Source organism: Geotrypetes seraphini, chromosome 16 (assembly GCF_902459505.1).
Source record: "Geotrypetes seraphini chromosome 16, aGeoSer1.1, whole genome shotgun sequence".
Taxonomy (NCBI): Eukaryota; Metazoa; Chordata; class Amphibia; order Gymnophiona; family Dermophiidae; genus Geotrypetes; species Geotrypetes seraphini.
Window position 1 is genome coordinate 30903167 of NC_047099.1, and position 17765 is coordinate 30920931.

At 43.9% G+C, this 17765-nt stretch overlaps 1 protein-coding gene across 3 annotated transcripts in view; it reads left to right on the top strand.

Moving 5' to 3' along the window:
• The first annotated feature begins 4168 nt into the window (after positions 1-4168).
• The window catches only part of TSC22D4 (TSC22 domain family member 4), a 62305-nt gene continuing 48708 nt past the window's right edge, over positions 4169-17765 (top strand). The window contains exons 1-2 of one of the 3 annotated variants that reach the window (XM_033925249.1): positions 4169-4987; positions 6922-8275. In XM_033925249.1, the coding sequence (XP_033781140.1) occupies positions 6947-8275 (1329 nt within the window). In that variant the 5' untranslated portion in view covers positions 4169-4987; positions 6922-6946. Of the gene's footprint in view, positions 4988-6531; positions 6720-6921; positions 8276-17765 lie in introns of those variants that run through there. The other 2 variants (XM_033925251.1, XM_033925248.1) reach the window with 2 other exon arrangements.

Here is a 17765-nt window from a genome sequence, read left to right on the forward strand (position 1 = left end):
ATGAGAGAGTGAGAAATGTTGGCTGTGACAGTAGAGGGGCTGCCTGGGAGACATACATCCTGGATCTCTTAAGACAGACGGACAGAGAGAGAGAGAGACACATTGCTAATATGGGTGGAGGAGAGAGGAAGAAAAGTTGGACTCTTGGAAGGACAGAGAGAGATGATGGCTGGGGAAGGGAATGAGGTCCGGAGAAGCTTCCTTGGGTGGAATCCACTTGCAATAAAACGCTCATTCAACTACTCACTTTACGCCCTTCTTTGTGTATGTTTGGGAGACACCCTAAAGCCTTGCTTCCCACTCCTGCCTCTGCTGAGGTGCCAGCAGTAGACAAGCCTGTTCATCACATGAAGGAGATTTGGCAGGCTCTACTGTCTGTTCTACTTTCAGCCACAACAGACAGAAGCAGTTCGCTGGTAGACACAGCCATGAAGAACAAATTAGAAGACAAGGTGTGACTGCTCACTAAAAACATCCGGTTTAAGATATTCTCTGCCAAGTTTGGACCTAAGTACGTTCGCCCTTAAGTGGTATAGGAGATTGTCAGGCCTGTTGCTGTATGACTTAAGTTTGCCTACCTCGATACATATCCCAAATGTGTTAAATGTATCTCTGCTCAAGCTTTCATATGAATTGTGGAGGTGGTTTCCCTCCAGCCCTTGTTACTGTGGATGAAGAACCAGAATATAAAATTTGGAACATTGTGGATTCCTAGTTCTCTGAGGGAAATTACAATATTTAATTAATTGGAAGGGATATGGTCCTGAGGAAAGATCTTGAGTTACTGCTTCAGATGTCCATGTTCCCTGCCTTGTCCAGCAGTTCCATGCCTGGTATCCTTTCAAATCCAGTCCAAAGAGACTTGGGGGCCCATCTACAGGGATGGGTACTGTCATGTATTTATCCCCCAGGACGCTTTGCCCTCCATGTGTAGGAGGTGAACTTCAGCTGCTTCCTGCCTTTTATGATGTCCTTAGTCACAGTTTGATGAGGTATGGAATCTCAAGCAGTTTATCTGGCAGGGAAACAGAATGTCTTGGCTGACATCTTCAGCAGAATCCTACAACCTCACAAATGGTCAATCAACTCCAAAACCCTGCATCAGATCTTTGTGGACCGGGAGACCCTGGAGATAGATCTATTTGCTTCCCCCCACAGCCACACACTACCTCTTTTCTGTTTCAGACTCTATGATCCCAATCATCTGAAGTCAGATACTTTCATCCTAGACTGGCAGAACCAGTTCCTTTATGCTTTCCCACCAGTATCTCTAATCAGGAAGACTCTCTTCAAGCTTTATCAGGACCAAGCCACCATGATTCTCATAGCACCTTGACGGCCATGTCAACCATGGTTCCCTCTCCTCCTGCAACTCAACAGCAGGGAACACATCATGCTACTAACCTTTCCAACCTTACTGACACAGAACGAAGGTTCTCTTCTCCATCCCAATCTACGCTAGTTAGCACTCACAGCATGGTATTTCTCCCAAACATTACATGCCTCTACATTTTCAGCATCTGTTTTAAATATCATTGAAGCTTCCTGAAGACCATCCACACAGCGCTGCTATTGCTTTAAGTAGACTCACTTCTCAGTTTGGTGTAATTGTCATTAGCTAAATCCAGTAACCTGCCATTTACCTTCAGTGCTTAAATATCTCCCGCAACTCTCCAACTCTGGCCTTAAGACATCTTCAGTGAGAGTTCACCTCACTGCTATTAGTGATTTTCATGCATCAATAGACAAAAATCATTGTCTCTTTCTTTTTTGGTATCTAGAAAAATAAAATGACTTAACAATATCAAGTCACCCCTCAAGCCCCTTCTGGTGCCATGGGATCTTAATGTAGTACTTTCTCATCTGATGAAGCCTCCATTTGAACTACTGTCGACCTCATCTCTCAAATATATCACTTGGAAAGTGGTATTAGCAATCACTTTTTTTTTTTTTTTTTTTTAATTTATCATTTTATTACATCCCATTTTACAAAGATGTTAAAGGAAATACAAAGATTATAATCTTACTTAGTTAAAAAACTAAGAAACAAAAATAAACAATGAAAACAATCATCAAATACAGTCCACAATTAGAGGAGAAGAGACAAAATTAAATAAAGCCCCTCGGGAAAGGGGAACATATACCCAAGAAAATCACAAATTAGGAAATAGAGCGGTGTAAGATGTTATCCTATCCATTAATTAATACCGCATTAATAAACTGTTTCATTCGGACTGTTTAGAGATTCCTTTACCCTCCAGGAAAAAACCTAATTGGGCAGGTTCAAAGAAAATATATTTACTCCCTTGATAGGAGACAAAACATTTACATGAAGAGTTAGTGAACTTCAAGTACTAATTTCAAATCCACCTTATACAGCTTTCTACCAGGGCAGTTGTTCTTCAAACTCATCCAAAGTTCCTCCTGAAGGTCATCTCAGAATTTTATCTAAATCAATCTGTAGTTCTTTCTTTCTGTCTTCTTTCCAGAACCTCATTCTCATCCTAGTGAACCTGCACTTCATACATTAGACTGTAAATGTGCGCTGGCTCTTTACCTGGATCATACCAAGCCTCACAAAACTTCTACTTAGCTGCTCTTGTCATTTGATTCTAACAGATCCTTGGAGCTTCTGTCACCAAGAGAACCATCTCCACATGGCTCATGGACTGTATCTCCTTTTGCTATGCTCAGACTGAGCTGACGCATCAAGGGCATGTCACTGCTCATAAAGCTCAAACAATGGCCACTTCAGTAGCTCATCTACGTTCCATTGAGGAAATCTGTAAAGCAGCCACCTGGTCCTCTATCCATACCTTTGCATCTCACTACTATTTGGAGAAACTTGTGAGACAAGAGAGTTGGTTCAGCCAGTTCTCCAAAATTTATTTTCCATTTAGAAGCCAACTTCCCTCCACCCCTGTTGGCTTCACCAGGCTCATGGATGATCTCAATAACCCTCTTTTCAAAGCCATGATCCTAGCAGCTTGAGAGTCCCACATGGCTGGTATGAAGAAAGGTTTGGACAATTTCCTGGAGGAAAAGTCCATAGTCTGTTATTGAGAAAGACATGGGGGAAGCCACTGCTTGCCCTGGATCGGTAGCATGGAATCTTGCTACTGTTTGGGATTCCAGAATCTTGCTTTTCTTTAGGATTCTGAATGGAATGCTGCTACTCCTTGGGTTTTGTCCCGGTACTAGTGACCTGGATTGGCCACCATGAGACCGGGCTACTGGGCTTGATGGATCATTGGTCTGACCCAGTGAGGCTATTCTTATGTTCTTATGTAATTTTGCTTTATTGACTAAGCATTAAGAATGGAGGAAAAGGTTTGAATGGAGAAGGATGTTGCAAAACCCACACAGAGCCAGAAATACAGAAAAAAATTATCTGTGTATAATCCTAGATCTTCAAATGATAATGTGAACATGTTCCTTTAATTACCTGTGTGATGATGTGTGGTTATCACCTGTCATGTGTTATCCTACCACTTGGCAAGAGTCGCTGTAAGCAATGCACTGCTTTGTATGACTGCCATTTCCTGGGCTTGCTGGGTTGAAGAAAATATTGTTATGGACCTTGGAACGTTTAGGTCAGTGGAGACAAATGTCCTGGACTGCAAATTTGTTATCAGAAAAAAAAAAAAAAAAAAAAGGATAGTGGGACAGTCACAGCAACGGAGGAAGTGATGCAAAAAGCCACAAGGATGGCACGACCTGTTTAGGAATCCTGACTGCTAAGGGGTTAAGTGCCACAAATTTGCATTACCGCCGAGGAGATTAAGTGGCATAAAGTTCCCTGGGTAGCTGAAAGGGTCAAGCAACGCAGAGCAAACAGCCAGGCATCTAAAGGATTAAAGTGTCATAAAAATCCGGGCGGGTAAGGGATTGCATGCCAGAAAGCTGTATTTCGCAAGGGGCTCGGATGAGTTTACATGGCATTCAGAAGAGTTAACCACCCCCAGCAAAACCCGATCCTGCAAGGGCCAAGGAAGGGTTAAGAACAGATCCCGACAAGAGAGAGAGAAAAACGTGATTTCATGGCACCGTGCCCCCAAGAGCACAGAAGAGGGAGGGAAAGTTAAAGGCCAGCGGTGGGAGGGCGAGAGGCAGAACTTCCTGCAGTCAGCCCGAGAGACGGAGAGAGGCGGCACAAAAAAAAAAAAAAAGAGACTGTTAAAGAATCAGAGATTGAAAAAGAACTGAGGGCACAGATCAGGGGTCCCCGTGCCCCTCCTAGAAGCATGATGGAAGGGCATTTCAACCTGCCCTCTACTACCTGACAGCTCCAGCTTCAGAAGTCTCCTCCTGCCTTCAAGTTAGAAACCAGACAAGAAAGGGGATCTACATTTTGTGAACTCTTCTTGTGGATTGTCAGTGCGTGGCTGGTGCCCTGGTTTCCCCCCCCCCCCACCCCCCCCCCCCCGTGGTCCTTAACTTCCCCCTGCCCGACCTGAACACCCCCCCCCCCTTCACCACCTTCCATCAGGTGGTACTGGATTCCAGCACGCCGCTGAGCTGCAGAGAAATTTCTTCTTCAGACCTGGACTTTTTTTTTTTGATGATGATTTCAGTTCCAAGACCCATTTTCTTCTCTTCTGCATCGACTTTCACATATGTTGGCATCAAATTGCTCTGCTGAACGATTTCTCCCCTCGTTACAGGACGAGGGAGAGCACCAAAGCTTTTTACCCTACTGGCAAAAAAAACCAAACAAACAGAGGACTGTGAAACTTTGAACAAATATTTTCTTTTCTTTCTTCCTTCCTTCCCTTTTTAATGCAAGAATGTGTACTTTTATTTTTCTTTTAAAAGTTAGGTGCCCTGATGGAAACTAAAAAGCAATAATCAGCTTTAACTGTTATTATTTTGCACGGAAGAAGGGTTGACAGGAGAAAGCGGACACATGCTATGAAGGACCTGCCATGGAAATATTCTGTCCTCTTGATATGCGCGTGCTTGTGTCATGATTTTTCGGTCTCTCCAGGTTAGTGTTTATCAGCATTTCTGCCTCTCTGTCTTCCTGCCTGGTCTCTGTGTGTCTCCTCCTACCAAAATGTGTGTTTACGTCTCTGTCCCTTTTTATGCCCAGATGTGCAGGCATGGGAGTGTGTGGCGCAGGGGTTAGAGCAACAGCCTCAGCACCCTGAGGCTGTGGGTTTAAATCCCTCGCTGCTCCTTGTGACCTTGGGCAAGTCACTTAATCCCCCTCATTTCCCCAGGTACACTAGATAGAGTTTGAGCCCACCGGGACAGATAGGGAAATGTGATAAACTACCAGAATGTAAACCACTTAGCATATAAATGATAAAATAAATGTGTCTCCTTCACTCCCACTTTCTCGCCTATGTGTCTCCCCACAACTTTTTTCTCTCACGCACACATTTTGCCTAGTTGTGTGTCTGCTGCTCTCTGGCTAAGTCTGTCCGCGTGTCTCTCCACGCCCCTTTTTTTTTTTCCTCCGTGTTCTCTTTATGTCTCTGTCGCTGCCTCGAACTGTGTATGTCTCTCCCCACCTCCCCAGTCCCTCTCGCCTAGATCTGCGCGTGCACTGTACGTATGTATGTCTCTCTCTGTTTCCCCAGCGCACCCTCTGCCTAGGTCTGTGTGTGCGTTAGAACGTGCTCGTGAAGCAGGATAAAGGAATTTTGCACCAGGGAGATATTAGATGAATCTGCGGCAGTTATAATAAAGAAAAAGAAGCCACCATTTGAGAAGATGTGTGGTAGGGTCAGGATTTAGGGGTTGTGCTTGGATGTTGGCAGTTCATATAAAGTGTCTAGAGTGTGTGCTTAGGGGCTGGAGTGACTGTCCGAGGATTTGGTCTTGGTTGGTATGTGCAAAAGGAGAGGAGAGATATCAGTATATTGGTATTTGGGGATGGGAAGGATTATCTATATGTGTGTGTGTGTATTGGGGGAGGGGGTTGGGGAGGATTATATGTGGAAGGATCAAATGTGTGTTTGGAAGTGGGAGGGGATGTCATGGCATTTTTTGTTGAGGTGTGTTTTGCAGTGGACAGCTATGTATCTGTCAGGGGCGAAAAGGGATGTCAGGGAGCCTGTGTGGTTGGATGTGGAGTGTGTAACAGAAAAGTATGCTAAGGTGTGTGTTCGGATGTAGGAGGGGGCGTCTGTGCATGTTGGGGGGGGGAGGAGGAAGGGAAGTTGCAGTGTGTTTTGTTGGAGATATAAGAAAGGTGTTAGAGTGTGTATAGGGCAGGGGTAGGTAATTCCAGTCCTCTAGAGCCAGAGCCAGGTCAGGTTTTCAGGAAATCCACACTAAATATGCACGAGATAGATTTGCATCTCAAGGAGGCAGTGCATGCAAATCCATCTCATGCATATTCATTGTGGATATCCTGAAAACCTGACCCGGCTCCGGCTCTCGAGGACCGGAATGGCCTACCCCTGGTATAGGGAGGGTGTCAGGCTGTGTTGTTGAGGGTGGAAAGGAGGTTAGACGAGTTTGTCTGTGTGTATTCATGTGTAAAAAAAAAATATCAGTGTATTTGAGGGATCTAGAAATTGTGGGTGTGTTTGGGGTGGTCAAAAGATATGTCAGGATATGCTAGTTGGAAGCATGACAGAAAGCAAGGGTGTTTGGGGAGGATGAGAAGGGATATTGGGAAGCGAAGTCCAGATTTCTGTATTTGAGTGATAACGGGTTTCTCTGCACTGTCGGAAGATGGTGGAATTGAGCTACAGCACCAATTACAGGTAACTGCCCAGTTAGGAGAGGGCAGAGTGGTGTCTTGTCATTTGAAGCAACAGCATGTATCAAGTAGTTGAAAACTGTTCACAATTTCAACCCAATCCTCTTATTTAAGCCTGAAACCAATCATTCAGTGAACATTTAATTAAAACGAAGGCTGCTATGGTTCACTCATTACGTCCATCTGTTCTCTCTCTTCCTTTCAAGTTCTAATTCTAGGGGCAAGATAAATATGAGTGTCGGGAAGAAGAAGAGTGGGTTCCAGATCACCAGCGTGACCACGGATTACAATCAAGGAGGAAGTGAAGGCAGAAAAGAAACCCTCGGCAGTGATGGGGGCAGTCCTTCCGGCTCCAGTTTACCCCACCTAGCCAATGGAGGCCAGGCTTACTCTGGCAAGTCTCCCCATAGCTCCCCGCCACTCTCCTTCAGCGTGAACCCATTGGTCAGAGGAGAAGATTGTGAGGTCTGTGTTACTGATGAAGCCAAATCAGGCCCAATGATGGGGAATCATAAATGCTTGGCGTCTTCAGGGCTATTAGGCACTCAAGTGGAATCGGGGCCTTCTCCAATCTCTTTCTCTTCCAGTTCAGAAATACCAAAGATCCTTCCCCCTGCTCCAACTCATCTTCAGGCTATGCAAGCACCCGGTGGCCTCATTCCTAGTTCCAGTGTGGCCGATATGCCAAACAGTCAACAAGCACTGACCAGTGGAGCAGCCGCTGATGTTAAGTTTAGCAGCCTTGGTGGGGCAGTTCCCCAAAATGGACCCATGCTTTGCACCCCAAATTCCCCTGGGAGTCACCAAGGCCCCGTGGCCTCCTGTAGTTCTCGGTTTAGGGTGGTAAAGCTGGACCAAGGATCGGGGGAACCTTACAAAAGGGGCCGGTGGACCTGTGTGGACTTCTATGACCGGGATGTAGACAGCCAGAACATCAGCAAGATTCTGGATAGTATGCGGCATGCTCATTCCTTGGACTCCCAACTGGAGATGGCCAGCCTCTGTCATAAACCTGTCACCCAGTTTTTCCTTCAGGGGCAGAGCAAAAGTCACGGCCCAACTTTCGTTCACTCTCAAGGGACATCCCACCTAGCGCTTCAGCATGCCAATCTAAATGTGGCCAATCATCACCATCGCCAACACCAAGCAAGATCATTCAGTGGCATACCACAGATCTGTCTGGAACGAGATCAGGGAGCCGCCTCACCGAGGAGTCCCGTCAGTGCGAAATCTCCGTCAGCAGAGAGCCCTCACCCTTTCTTGCCGTATTCTCCATCATTAGGTCCACAACTGAATAATGTGACACAAGGGCCTCTTCTATTCAACTTGGGCCAAGAGGTCTCTGGTCTGTCGGTCTGTGACTCTAGTACATTGGGCTTGGCCGGGACGAAAGAACAGCAGCAGCAGCCCAGGAGTCAACTGGTTTTTGGTTCCACTAGCCATGGCTGTCAGAGGTCGCAGAGTGTGCCTATCGTTGTGGTAGATGAACCCGGATCTACTCACCTGAAACCAAGGAGCATGATTCAGCTGATGGGGAGGGAAGCAGATGAGAGGCAGAAGGTAAGGCCTTACTAAAGTCACTCTCTCGTCGTCAAGTGAGATTGCATTACATTACAAAGCTTTTTATATTCCGCCATAGCCCTTATGAGTTCCAGGTGGATTACGATAAAGCAGATGACCGGAAACAAACCCGGTTAAACAGGCAATATTGAGAAAAAAAAAAAAAATCATAAAAACAATTAGTTCAAACATTTCTTGAATAAAACTGTTGGTAAAAGCTTTCTAAAAACTAAATAATTTGGTTTTGATCTGACAGTGAGAAGAAGTTTGTTCCAAATAGTTGGCGCTCTATAACTAAAAGAAGCGCTAAGTGAACGGAATAGCTTAATTGATTTAGGCGATGGAAGTTGTAAACAGAATTGATTTAATTGTATATGACCCTGTTAGAAAGGAGGATAGACGGATTCTAGAGACCATTTCAATGTGCACTTAACATTGTCTTGTGAACGCAGACTTGTACCAGATACATCACGTGATGAACAGGTCCCTTCCCCAAGGAGATGGCAAAAAAGCTGGGGCAGTTAGAAAGAAATCTCAGCTTTAAGGGTTTGTCAGTTGGCTCCAGATTTGCTTAGGAGGGCTGATACAGTTGTAGGTTTACCCCAGTGCGTGTAGAAATGTGTAGTTTTGCTATTCTTATGGAATTCAGTCCCTCAATGCAAAAGGGGAACCCAAAGACCGGGTCAGCCCTGCCAGGAGAATCTGAAACCAGTTACTGATACCTCATCTAGCATGCCATGGGGACAGGCTATGTGGGGTTGCCAACTGGATCCAGATTCCCCCCGACAGGGTTGATCAGGCCTGTGTGTACTTCGTTGCATGCAGGACTTGTAGTTCCGATATCCACAATGCATTCCCTAAGAAAACCCAAGACTACAAGGTCCCGCGTGTAGTAGGGTAAACCCAGGACTGGATCAGCCCAGTGTGGCAAATCTTGGTCCAATTAGCAATCGTAGGTGTTGTAGGATAGATGAGCTCAAAGAAGATCCGGAGATGACTTTCTGGCTGGGGAGAGTGAAGGAGAGAGGCAGCCTTAAGACCTCACGATACAGAAAGGGGCAATGTTAGGGCAGTGCTTCTCAGCCTTCTCCTGGAGACACACCTAGCGAATCAGGTTTTCAGGATTCATGAATATGCACGAGATAGATTTGCATATATTGGGTCTCCAATATTTTTCAGTTTATCTCATTCATATTTGTTGTGGTGATCCTGGAAACCTGATTGGCTAGGAGAGGATGGAGCTGCACTGGTCTATAATATGCAGATACGGCTTCCCAAGGACTGTTGCTTGATTATGAAGCCAGTTCACCCCAAGAAACCGCGTTTCCAGGAAGAGTAACAGGATGAGAAGCCACGAGCACTAGGGATGTTCATTCATTTCAGACCACAAAGAAGCGATGAAGGGTGCTTTAAAATGTTTATTTTCTTAAATTGACCCGACATATACGTGTTTCGGCACCCGGAAATGCGCGCCCGCCGACGTGATGACATCACATGCATGCGTGACATCATCACGTCAACATCCGCACAGGTGCGGATGTCCTCCAGCCGCGGCCCTGAGCCTCCTATTACCGCCGGTGGGGGGGGAGGGTGTGCTGCAGAAGGAGAGGTGAGGAGAAGGAGCAGAAGATCCGGCTGACTGACTACAGGACGTGCCTCTTGCCGCGAGAGGCACGTCCTGAAAGCAGTCAGCTGGCACGGCGCCTCTCCTCCTCACAGGCATCTCGGAGCACACCTGGAATCCCTCCGCGGCACACAGTTTGCAATACACCGGTTTAGCAGGTCAGTATTTGTTCTTACGATTTATGTTGAGAATGTAAACCAACAGTTTTACATTGACAGATTTATGTTGCGAAGGTAAATGAAGTATCAAACGATGGCAAATAATACCAACTTGCAAAACTGACTATTTATTTTTATTTATTTTAATATTACTTTTATTTTTTAATTACTTTTAAATTTAAATTTTTAAATTTAATTTATTTTTTAATTTTAAAAAGCCTGAGTTGCGTCTGCCCCAGTGCCGATGCTGAGATGCTGCTGAAGAAGGGTCTGTTGTCAGTGTTTTTGCCTTGCCGCGAGGACCCCCGTTCCTATATGCTTCAACATGCATCCCTCTATATGCATTTACTGTATTTTCTTTTATGACAAAAGTTATTTCAATACAAGCTGAATATCTTCAATAAATATAACCACACCAAAATGATATTCATCCACACTCTTAATATCGGAAATTATATGCCACGTTTTTTTTAGTTTTTAGAAACGGAAGAGACCTCAGTGTTTCTCAGGAACATTCCTGGGAAACTAACTAGGGAAATTACTTCGTTACCATAGAGAAATACATCCTTGGTCTCGTAGAACTCCGCTCTAGAACTCACTGTTTCATTTTTCAAGTGATCCTTATTAAATAATTTTTCATAAATATTCAATATAGTACAAAAATAGGCACTTATCTTAGTCATTTCTTCCGATATTACAAAATCACCGCAGTCTGCAGTTAAAGACCCAGTGCAAATCTACCGCACTTGGAAAACCGAATTAGATCTCATTAATAGATTTCTCATTTAGATATCCCGACAGGCCCTGTTTCGCATCTCGGCTGCATCAGGGGAATATTTTAAACTAGGAGCTACCTTAAGGAGAGAATCATTGAAGCGGTAGCTCCTAGTTTAGAATATTCACCCTGATGCAGCCGAGATGCGAAACAGGGCCCGTCGGGATATCCAAATGAAAAATATATAAATTCGGTTTTCCAAGTACAGTAGATTTGCACTTTAACTGCAGACTGCGGTGATTTTGTAATATCGGAAGAAATGACTAAGATAAGTGCCTATTTTTGTACTATATTGAATATTTATGAAAAATTATTTAATAAGGATCACTTGAAAAATGAAACAGTGAGTTCTAGAGCGGAGTTCTACGAGACCAAAAATGTATTTCTCTATGGTAACGAAGTATTTGCCATAGTTAGTTTCCCAGGAATGTTCCTGAGAAACACCGAGGTCTCTTCCGTTTCTAAAAACTAAAAGAAACGTGGCATATAATTTCTGATATTAAGAGTGTGGATGAATATCATTTTGGTGTGGTTATATTTATTTTCTTTTATACATAATCCTACCTTTTCTTTCTTTGGCACTTAGCTTAAATTGTGATCCCAATGTGGGAGAGACAGAAAAATTCTTTGTGCCTTAATATTCAATGTTAAAAATTTTTCTTCTTCTTTGGTGTAACCGCATTAAACCGAAAGGCATTTAGCAGTATATAAATAAAGTGTTATGTTATATTATGTTATTCTGCCCACACATAGATGCTTGAACCACACTACTCCCCTTATTCTCTCCTCAGCGGAGAAATATCAACAGCATTTAGCATGCAATTTTCTGCCCAAAATGAGAGTACATAAAAAAATCTCCAACGTTTTTTTTTTCCATGTATTGTTACGAGCGTGAACCCTTCTGAAAGTGGCACAGTATTTATTTATTTTGTTCGTTTAAAACATTTATTTCCCGCATGTTCTAAAGTTCCATGCGGGTTACAGATATAACATACATAAATCGTAACATACAAATAATTATACGTGTTATTTCTTCAGCCCTAAGCAATGGTATTAAAACTGATCAGATGTGATGAAAGGCCTTGGTATAAAAAACTAGGCTTTCAAACTTTTTAGAAAATTTACAACAACGGCACTAGGCCTGTAACAAAAATAATTGATGAAAAATATTTATTTCTTGGGATTTATTAACTGCCTTTTTCGTGAAGAGATTCACCCAAAGTGGTTTACAATACACTGAATAGTAATCAGGTACTCTTTAAGAACAGAAGAATATAAGAATAGCCTTACTGGGCCAGACCAATGGTATCCAGGTCACTAGTACCTGGCCAAAACCCAAAGAGTAGCAACATTCCATTCAGAATCCTAAAGAATAGCAAGATTCTGGAATCCCAAAGTGTAACAAAAGATTCCGAAACCCCAAAGAGTAGCATCACTGATGAGGTTGGCTCTTATTGGTGGAATGAGGCATCTGGCCCCGCCCCATTCCGCTTCCAGCTCCGCCCTGCCTCCCGGCCGAACCTCCTGTCATTTTCCCCTGAGGTCTGGAGGCCTCTGCGCGCGCTCAGACATCAACGCGATGATGTCACGCATATGCGTGTGCCTATGATGTCATTGCGCACAGGGCTTCCAGAGGCGGCCGTGGGCTGGGGACTTCCAAAACCCGGACAAACTGCTAGGCTTTGGAAATCCCTCCAGGTGCCCAGACCGTCCTCTAAAATGTGAACATGTCTGCATAACCCTAACTTATGCGCCTATAACGTAGGCCTTTTAAAACCCTGACCTACATTACAGGTGCCTAAATCTTGAGTTAGCCCCCAGCGGGTGGTGACAGCACTGTACACCCTACCCTAAAGCCTATATTAAAAGGGAGTGCTGAAAAGCTCTTATAACCAGAGTCCCTCCATGGGAAACAACTCATTGGGAGCTCCAAAAAAATGTTCTTATAAAAGGAATGACAGTACTTCCACAAGAAGGAACATGCATGGGGACTACGAAAAGAAGCTCTTCTGCAAAGGTTAAGTAACTACGGTATGTTATTATTATTAATCTAGATTTAATTACTCATCTTACTAAGACAATTTACTTTCAGAAATACTGTAGTGGGTATTTCCCTGCCCTAGAGGACTAAATTTATTATGTGTTTCAACTTAGTAACACATGTTAATACAAGTTATGTGCGTTGGTTTAGTAAATAAAACCCATTGAGATTAATGGGGCTTCCATTAAATAACCTCCATTAAATTGCATTCGTTCATACCAAAAGCGTAATTTGCCCGAGGCCACAGGGAATAGTCCAGTTTGAACACTGACTTTCCTGGTTGTTGTAAACCCTAGGCCAGGGCTATTCAGTTCTGGTCCTCGAGGTCCACAGGCAGGCCAGGTTTTGCAGGATATAAACAATTAGGGTTGCCAGATTTCCAGTATAAAAAAAGAGGACACCCTGGTCCCGCCTCATTCTGCCTCCGGTCCCACCCCCCACCCCCCACACAAACCTCCCCGAGCTCGGGACTGCCTCTGCTATGTCACGTGCACGCATATGATGTCATCGCGTTGATGTACGCACATGCACAGACGCCTTCCAGATGCGGCCCTGAGGTCGGGGGACTTCCAAAACCCGGACAAACGGCTGGGTTTTGGAAATCTCTCTGGGCACCCAGACAGTCCTCTAATAAGAAGACATTGCAGGAAGAGATTTGCATGCACTTCCTCCTTGGTATGCAAATCTCTCACACGTATTCATTATGGATATCCTGAAAACCTGGCCTGCCTATGGACCTTGAGGGCCAGAACTGAGTAGTCCTGCCCTAGATTCCACCTCAGTTCAGTCTTCTTGGACTTCCAGTGCACAGTCTTAAACCCTGTTAACATTCAGTCAAGGGGACCTTGTACAGAAATGGAAGGGAAAGGGATTGATTGCAAGCACAATTCTTCTCTAACCATTTTCAGATATTCATGTCCTGTCATTTCTTTCACACAAAGTGAACACGTATTCTGCGCTCGTTGCCTTTCGTCACCTAATTCCGGCGTTGCAGAGTCTGAGGGGATGCTGTGGTTTCCTCTTTCCGCCTTCTCACCACAGGCAGAGATGAGGGGGGTGAGGATACAGCCTGCAAAAATCACCACACCACCAACACATCAGTAGAGCTTGCCACTCTGGTCAGGAAAAATTATTTCTGATATGCTGGCCCTGAATTTAGCAGTAAACCAAACAGAAAGAAGATTGACTCATTTGAGCTTTGGTGCTGGAGAAGGATTTTAGGCATGCCATGGACCGCCAGAAAAACGAACAAATCAATTATGGAACAGATCAAACCGGCTATGTCACTCAAAACCCAAATGATGACTTTACGACTGTCTTATTTCGGTCACACCATCACAAGAGAGTGATCATTGGAGAAGGACATCATGTTTGGGAAGATCGAAGGAACCAGGCGAAAAGGGCGATCTGCAATCAGATGGCTGGACATGTTGAAAACAACCATGGAGATGATTGCGGAGAACCTTTCCGGACTAGCACAAAACCGATTTTTTTTTAAGATCTACAATTCATCAAGTCGCTAGGCCTCAAACACGAGTCGATGACACCTAACAACAAAAACTCAAGTTTCCCAGTTGATTAACTGTGGGTTGAAATCCAGGGAAGCCAGGGTTCAAGGGTGTCAGGTCAAAAGCGCGCCGGGACAAAGGCGCGCCCAGACAATTGAGCGCAGCGCGGAGGCGCTCGCTGCTCAAAATTACTGTTTTTAGGGCTCCGACGGGAGGGGGCATGGGGGGGAACTCCCCCCACTTTACTTAATAGACATCGCGCCACGTTGTGGGGGCGTTATGGGGGGTTTGGGGGTTGTAACCCCCCCATTTTACTGAAAACTTAACTTTTTCCCTGTTTTTAGGGAAAAAGTTAAGTTTACAGTAAAATGTTGAGGGTTACAACCCCCCAAACCCCCCATAACGCCGGCACGATGTCTATTAAGTAAAGTGGGGGGGGGTTCCCCAACAAAACCCCCCGTCGGAGCCCCTAAAAACAGTAATTTTGAGCGGCGCGCACCTCTGCGCTGCGCTCAATTGTCCGGGCACGCCTTTGTCTTTCGCGCCGTTGTCTATGAACCGGGTTCAAGACCCATGCCTCCCACTGACCTGTCATCTCCCACTTTGAGCATCACTTTATCCTTCATTGCCTCAAGTAAAGGTTTAGACTCTGAAGCCTCTTGGGCAAGGAAACTCCTACTGTACCTGAATCAAAACCCACCATGGTTTGGAAAGACAAATAATCAAACCAAACCTCTACGAACTGAAGAAAATGTTTCCATAACATTCACTACAGGGTAATGACTCCAAGTGAGCTAGAGTGAGCAGGAGAGATTGGAATTTGAGAAGGGAAAAGGTGGAGACGGGAGTATTTAAGGCCTAAGGGAGGAGTCAGGCCAGATGATAGGGAAATTCTGCCTACAAATTTCAAATAAACTATGCAGAGTTTTAAAATATTTTGTATATTTTAAAATGTTTTTTTGCACAGAACCTCCAGAGTACCATGTATATAGTACAGAACGGTGGTTTGGTACTGACACATCTATTAGCAATGTTGTGCTCGTGGGATTGGTTTGGGGTTTTTTTTTTTTTTTACCACAGTGTCCGGTTTTCTTGCTTCTAGTTTTTATCAGTGAGGATGGGAATGTCCCGCGTGATCAGAACGTCTTCATTCTCAACAATTTTATCAGGGCTGCAATTCTAATGTTACAGTGTGTAGGAGTCATGCTGGATCATTTTCCCTTTTCCTACTTTCTCTTACTTACAAGTTTATTCAGTTTTGATTGTCAGTTTCATTAATTTCTTCCCCCACCTCATCTCACTCTTCAATATAGGTTTTATTTTTTATTTTTTTCTGCTGAAATGTGTGGTTGGGCCAGAGTCATTGGCTCGTTGCTGCTGTTTTTCCAGTTTCTGGGCCAGACACAGGTAGTTTGGCATTCAGTTCGGGATTCCAGCACAGTTCCTTAAGCTGGAACGTTTCAAATGCTTTCATAAACCTTTTTTTTTGTGTGTGTTTGGGGGGGGGCAAAACCCAAAGCTGCTAAAAAAAAAACCTTTTAGACCTTGTCAATGTCATCTACATCCTTCTTCTCCCCTACCCAAAAATTTAAAAACAAGAAGAAAGGTTAAGCGAGAGAGAGTTTTAACTCACTAATGCTGGCTTAAGTGGAGTACATTGAGCTACCCAGAAGCAGTTTGGAGCTGTGGAAACTGAACTCAAGATAAAAAGAAAATGGCTGCCACTGTGGAGTCAGGAACTTTCTGGCTAAAGCTGTGCCAGTTTGTCCACCGCAGTGACTGTATTTATAAGCCTATAAGAAGTTGCATTTCTCTTTGTACCATGAAAAATTAAGTAGAGCCTGTGAAGTCCACAGTTTTTACATTTCATCTGATGCTTTATAAGTCCTATTGCTTGCTCAGGACAGTTGTAGCTGGCTCAAGTGTAATGTATTTGCCGTATCACTAGTTGGCGTCACAGCAAACTAACCAACTGAATCTGATACGTTTATGTGTCTCTCTGAGGTAAATAGCACTTTTCTTGCTAAAATAGCACCCAAGCAGTGATGTATAGTCAGGATGGCCCAAGGAAAAAGGGGCATAGCCAGATTTTGATATCAGAGAGAGCACGCTTTTGTAAAATAGGAGCCAAGTATGCTTGCAGTACCTGTATGTAAATCGCTTTGAGTGTGGATGTAAATAAAACTACAAAAAGGCAGTATACAAGTCCCAATCTCTTTTTTTTATATAACAGAAACATTTCTAAAATCCACATAGGTGCAGTTCTCATTCAAAATCCTGTTTGCGGGCTTCGGCGCTAAGATCAGTCCTCTGCACATGTGGATCATGGAAGTTAAAAAAAAAAAAAAAAAAAAATTCTAACAACACAATATCCCTCAGGTAATTGTATATCCCGCCAGACTTCAGATTGCCTGATGAGGTGAATTTGTGCTTTTTGCTACACCGCACAAGTCTGAAGAATTCTTGCGACATCATTTCACAGCTGAAGTGTTGCAGTCAAATGCCTCCCTCCCGCCCGAAGGACAGCGGAACTGTGGAGTGTGCTCAACAAACATATGCAGAGGCCGTGGCCTCCATTGTTATGGCCACGGCAGACAGAGAGGCTAGATGCGGGATTTTCTGTCTATGGTAACGCTTCCTGTCTAAGTTGATGTTCTGAACCCCTTATGTTTTTTATATGCTCTGCTCGCTACTGGACCCTCTGAGGGCCATTAGGTAGTTTCAAGTTTCTTTAAAATCTGATTTTAATGCTTATCAGTATTTCTAAGCGTTGTACAACAATAAAAATGTATTTATTTCTAAAATTTATTGACCGCCTAAGCGGTTAACAATAAAACATTCACAGTAGTTCAGGACAAAGTGAAAAAACATCTTCAATTACAGCACAATCACATATTAGCAGTATCCCTCAAAAACTTGAGGAAGCAATATACAGTAAAACCTTGGATTGCTAGTAACTTGGTTTGCAAGCGTTGTGCAAGACAAGCAAAACATTTTATTAAATTTTAACTTGATATACAAGCAAAGTTTTGCAATACGAGTACATACAGTATACACGCGTCACATCGTCACAACTGAGCCGATGGTTCTTCTCTCTCTGACGCTGCGGGAGTGTAGTGACTTCTAAATGAGCGTGGTCTTGCAATATAGTATTTTGCATTAACGTTTTTGGGTTGTGGAACGAATCGTCTGAGTTTCCATTATTTCTTATGGGGAAATTCGCTTTGATATAAGAGTGTTTTGGATTACAAGCATGTTTTCGGAACGAATTATGCTCGTGAACCAAGGTTTTACTGTATTAGCAAACTATGCTACATTAAATCATCTTAATCACAATTCAAAATAACCTATCTAGCTTGCAGGTCAGCGCGCTAAACGCTTTTT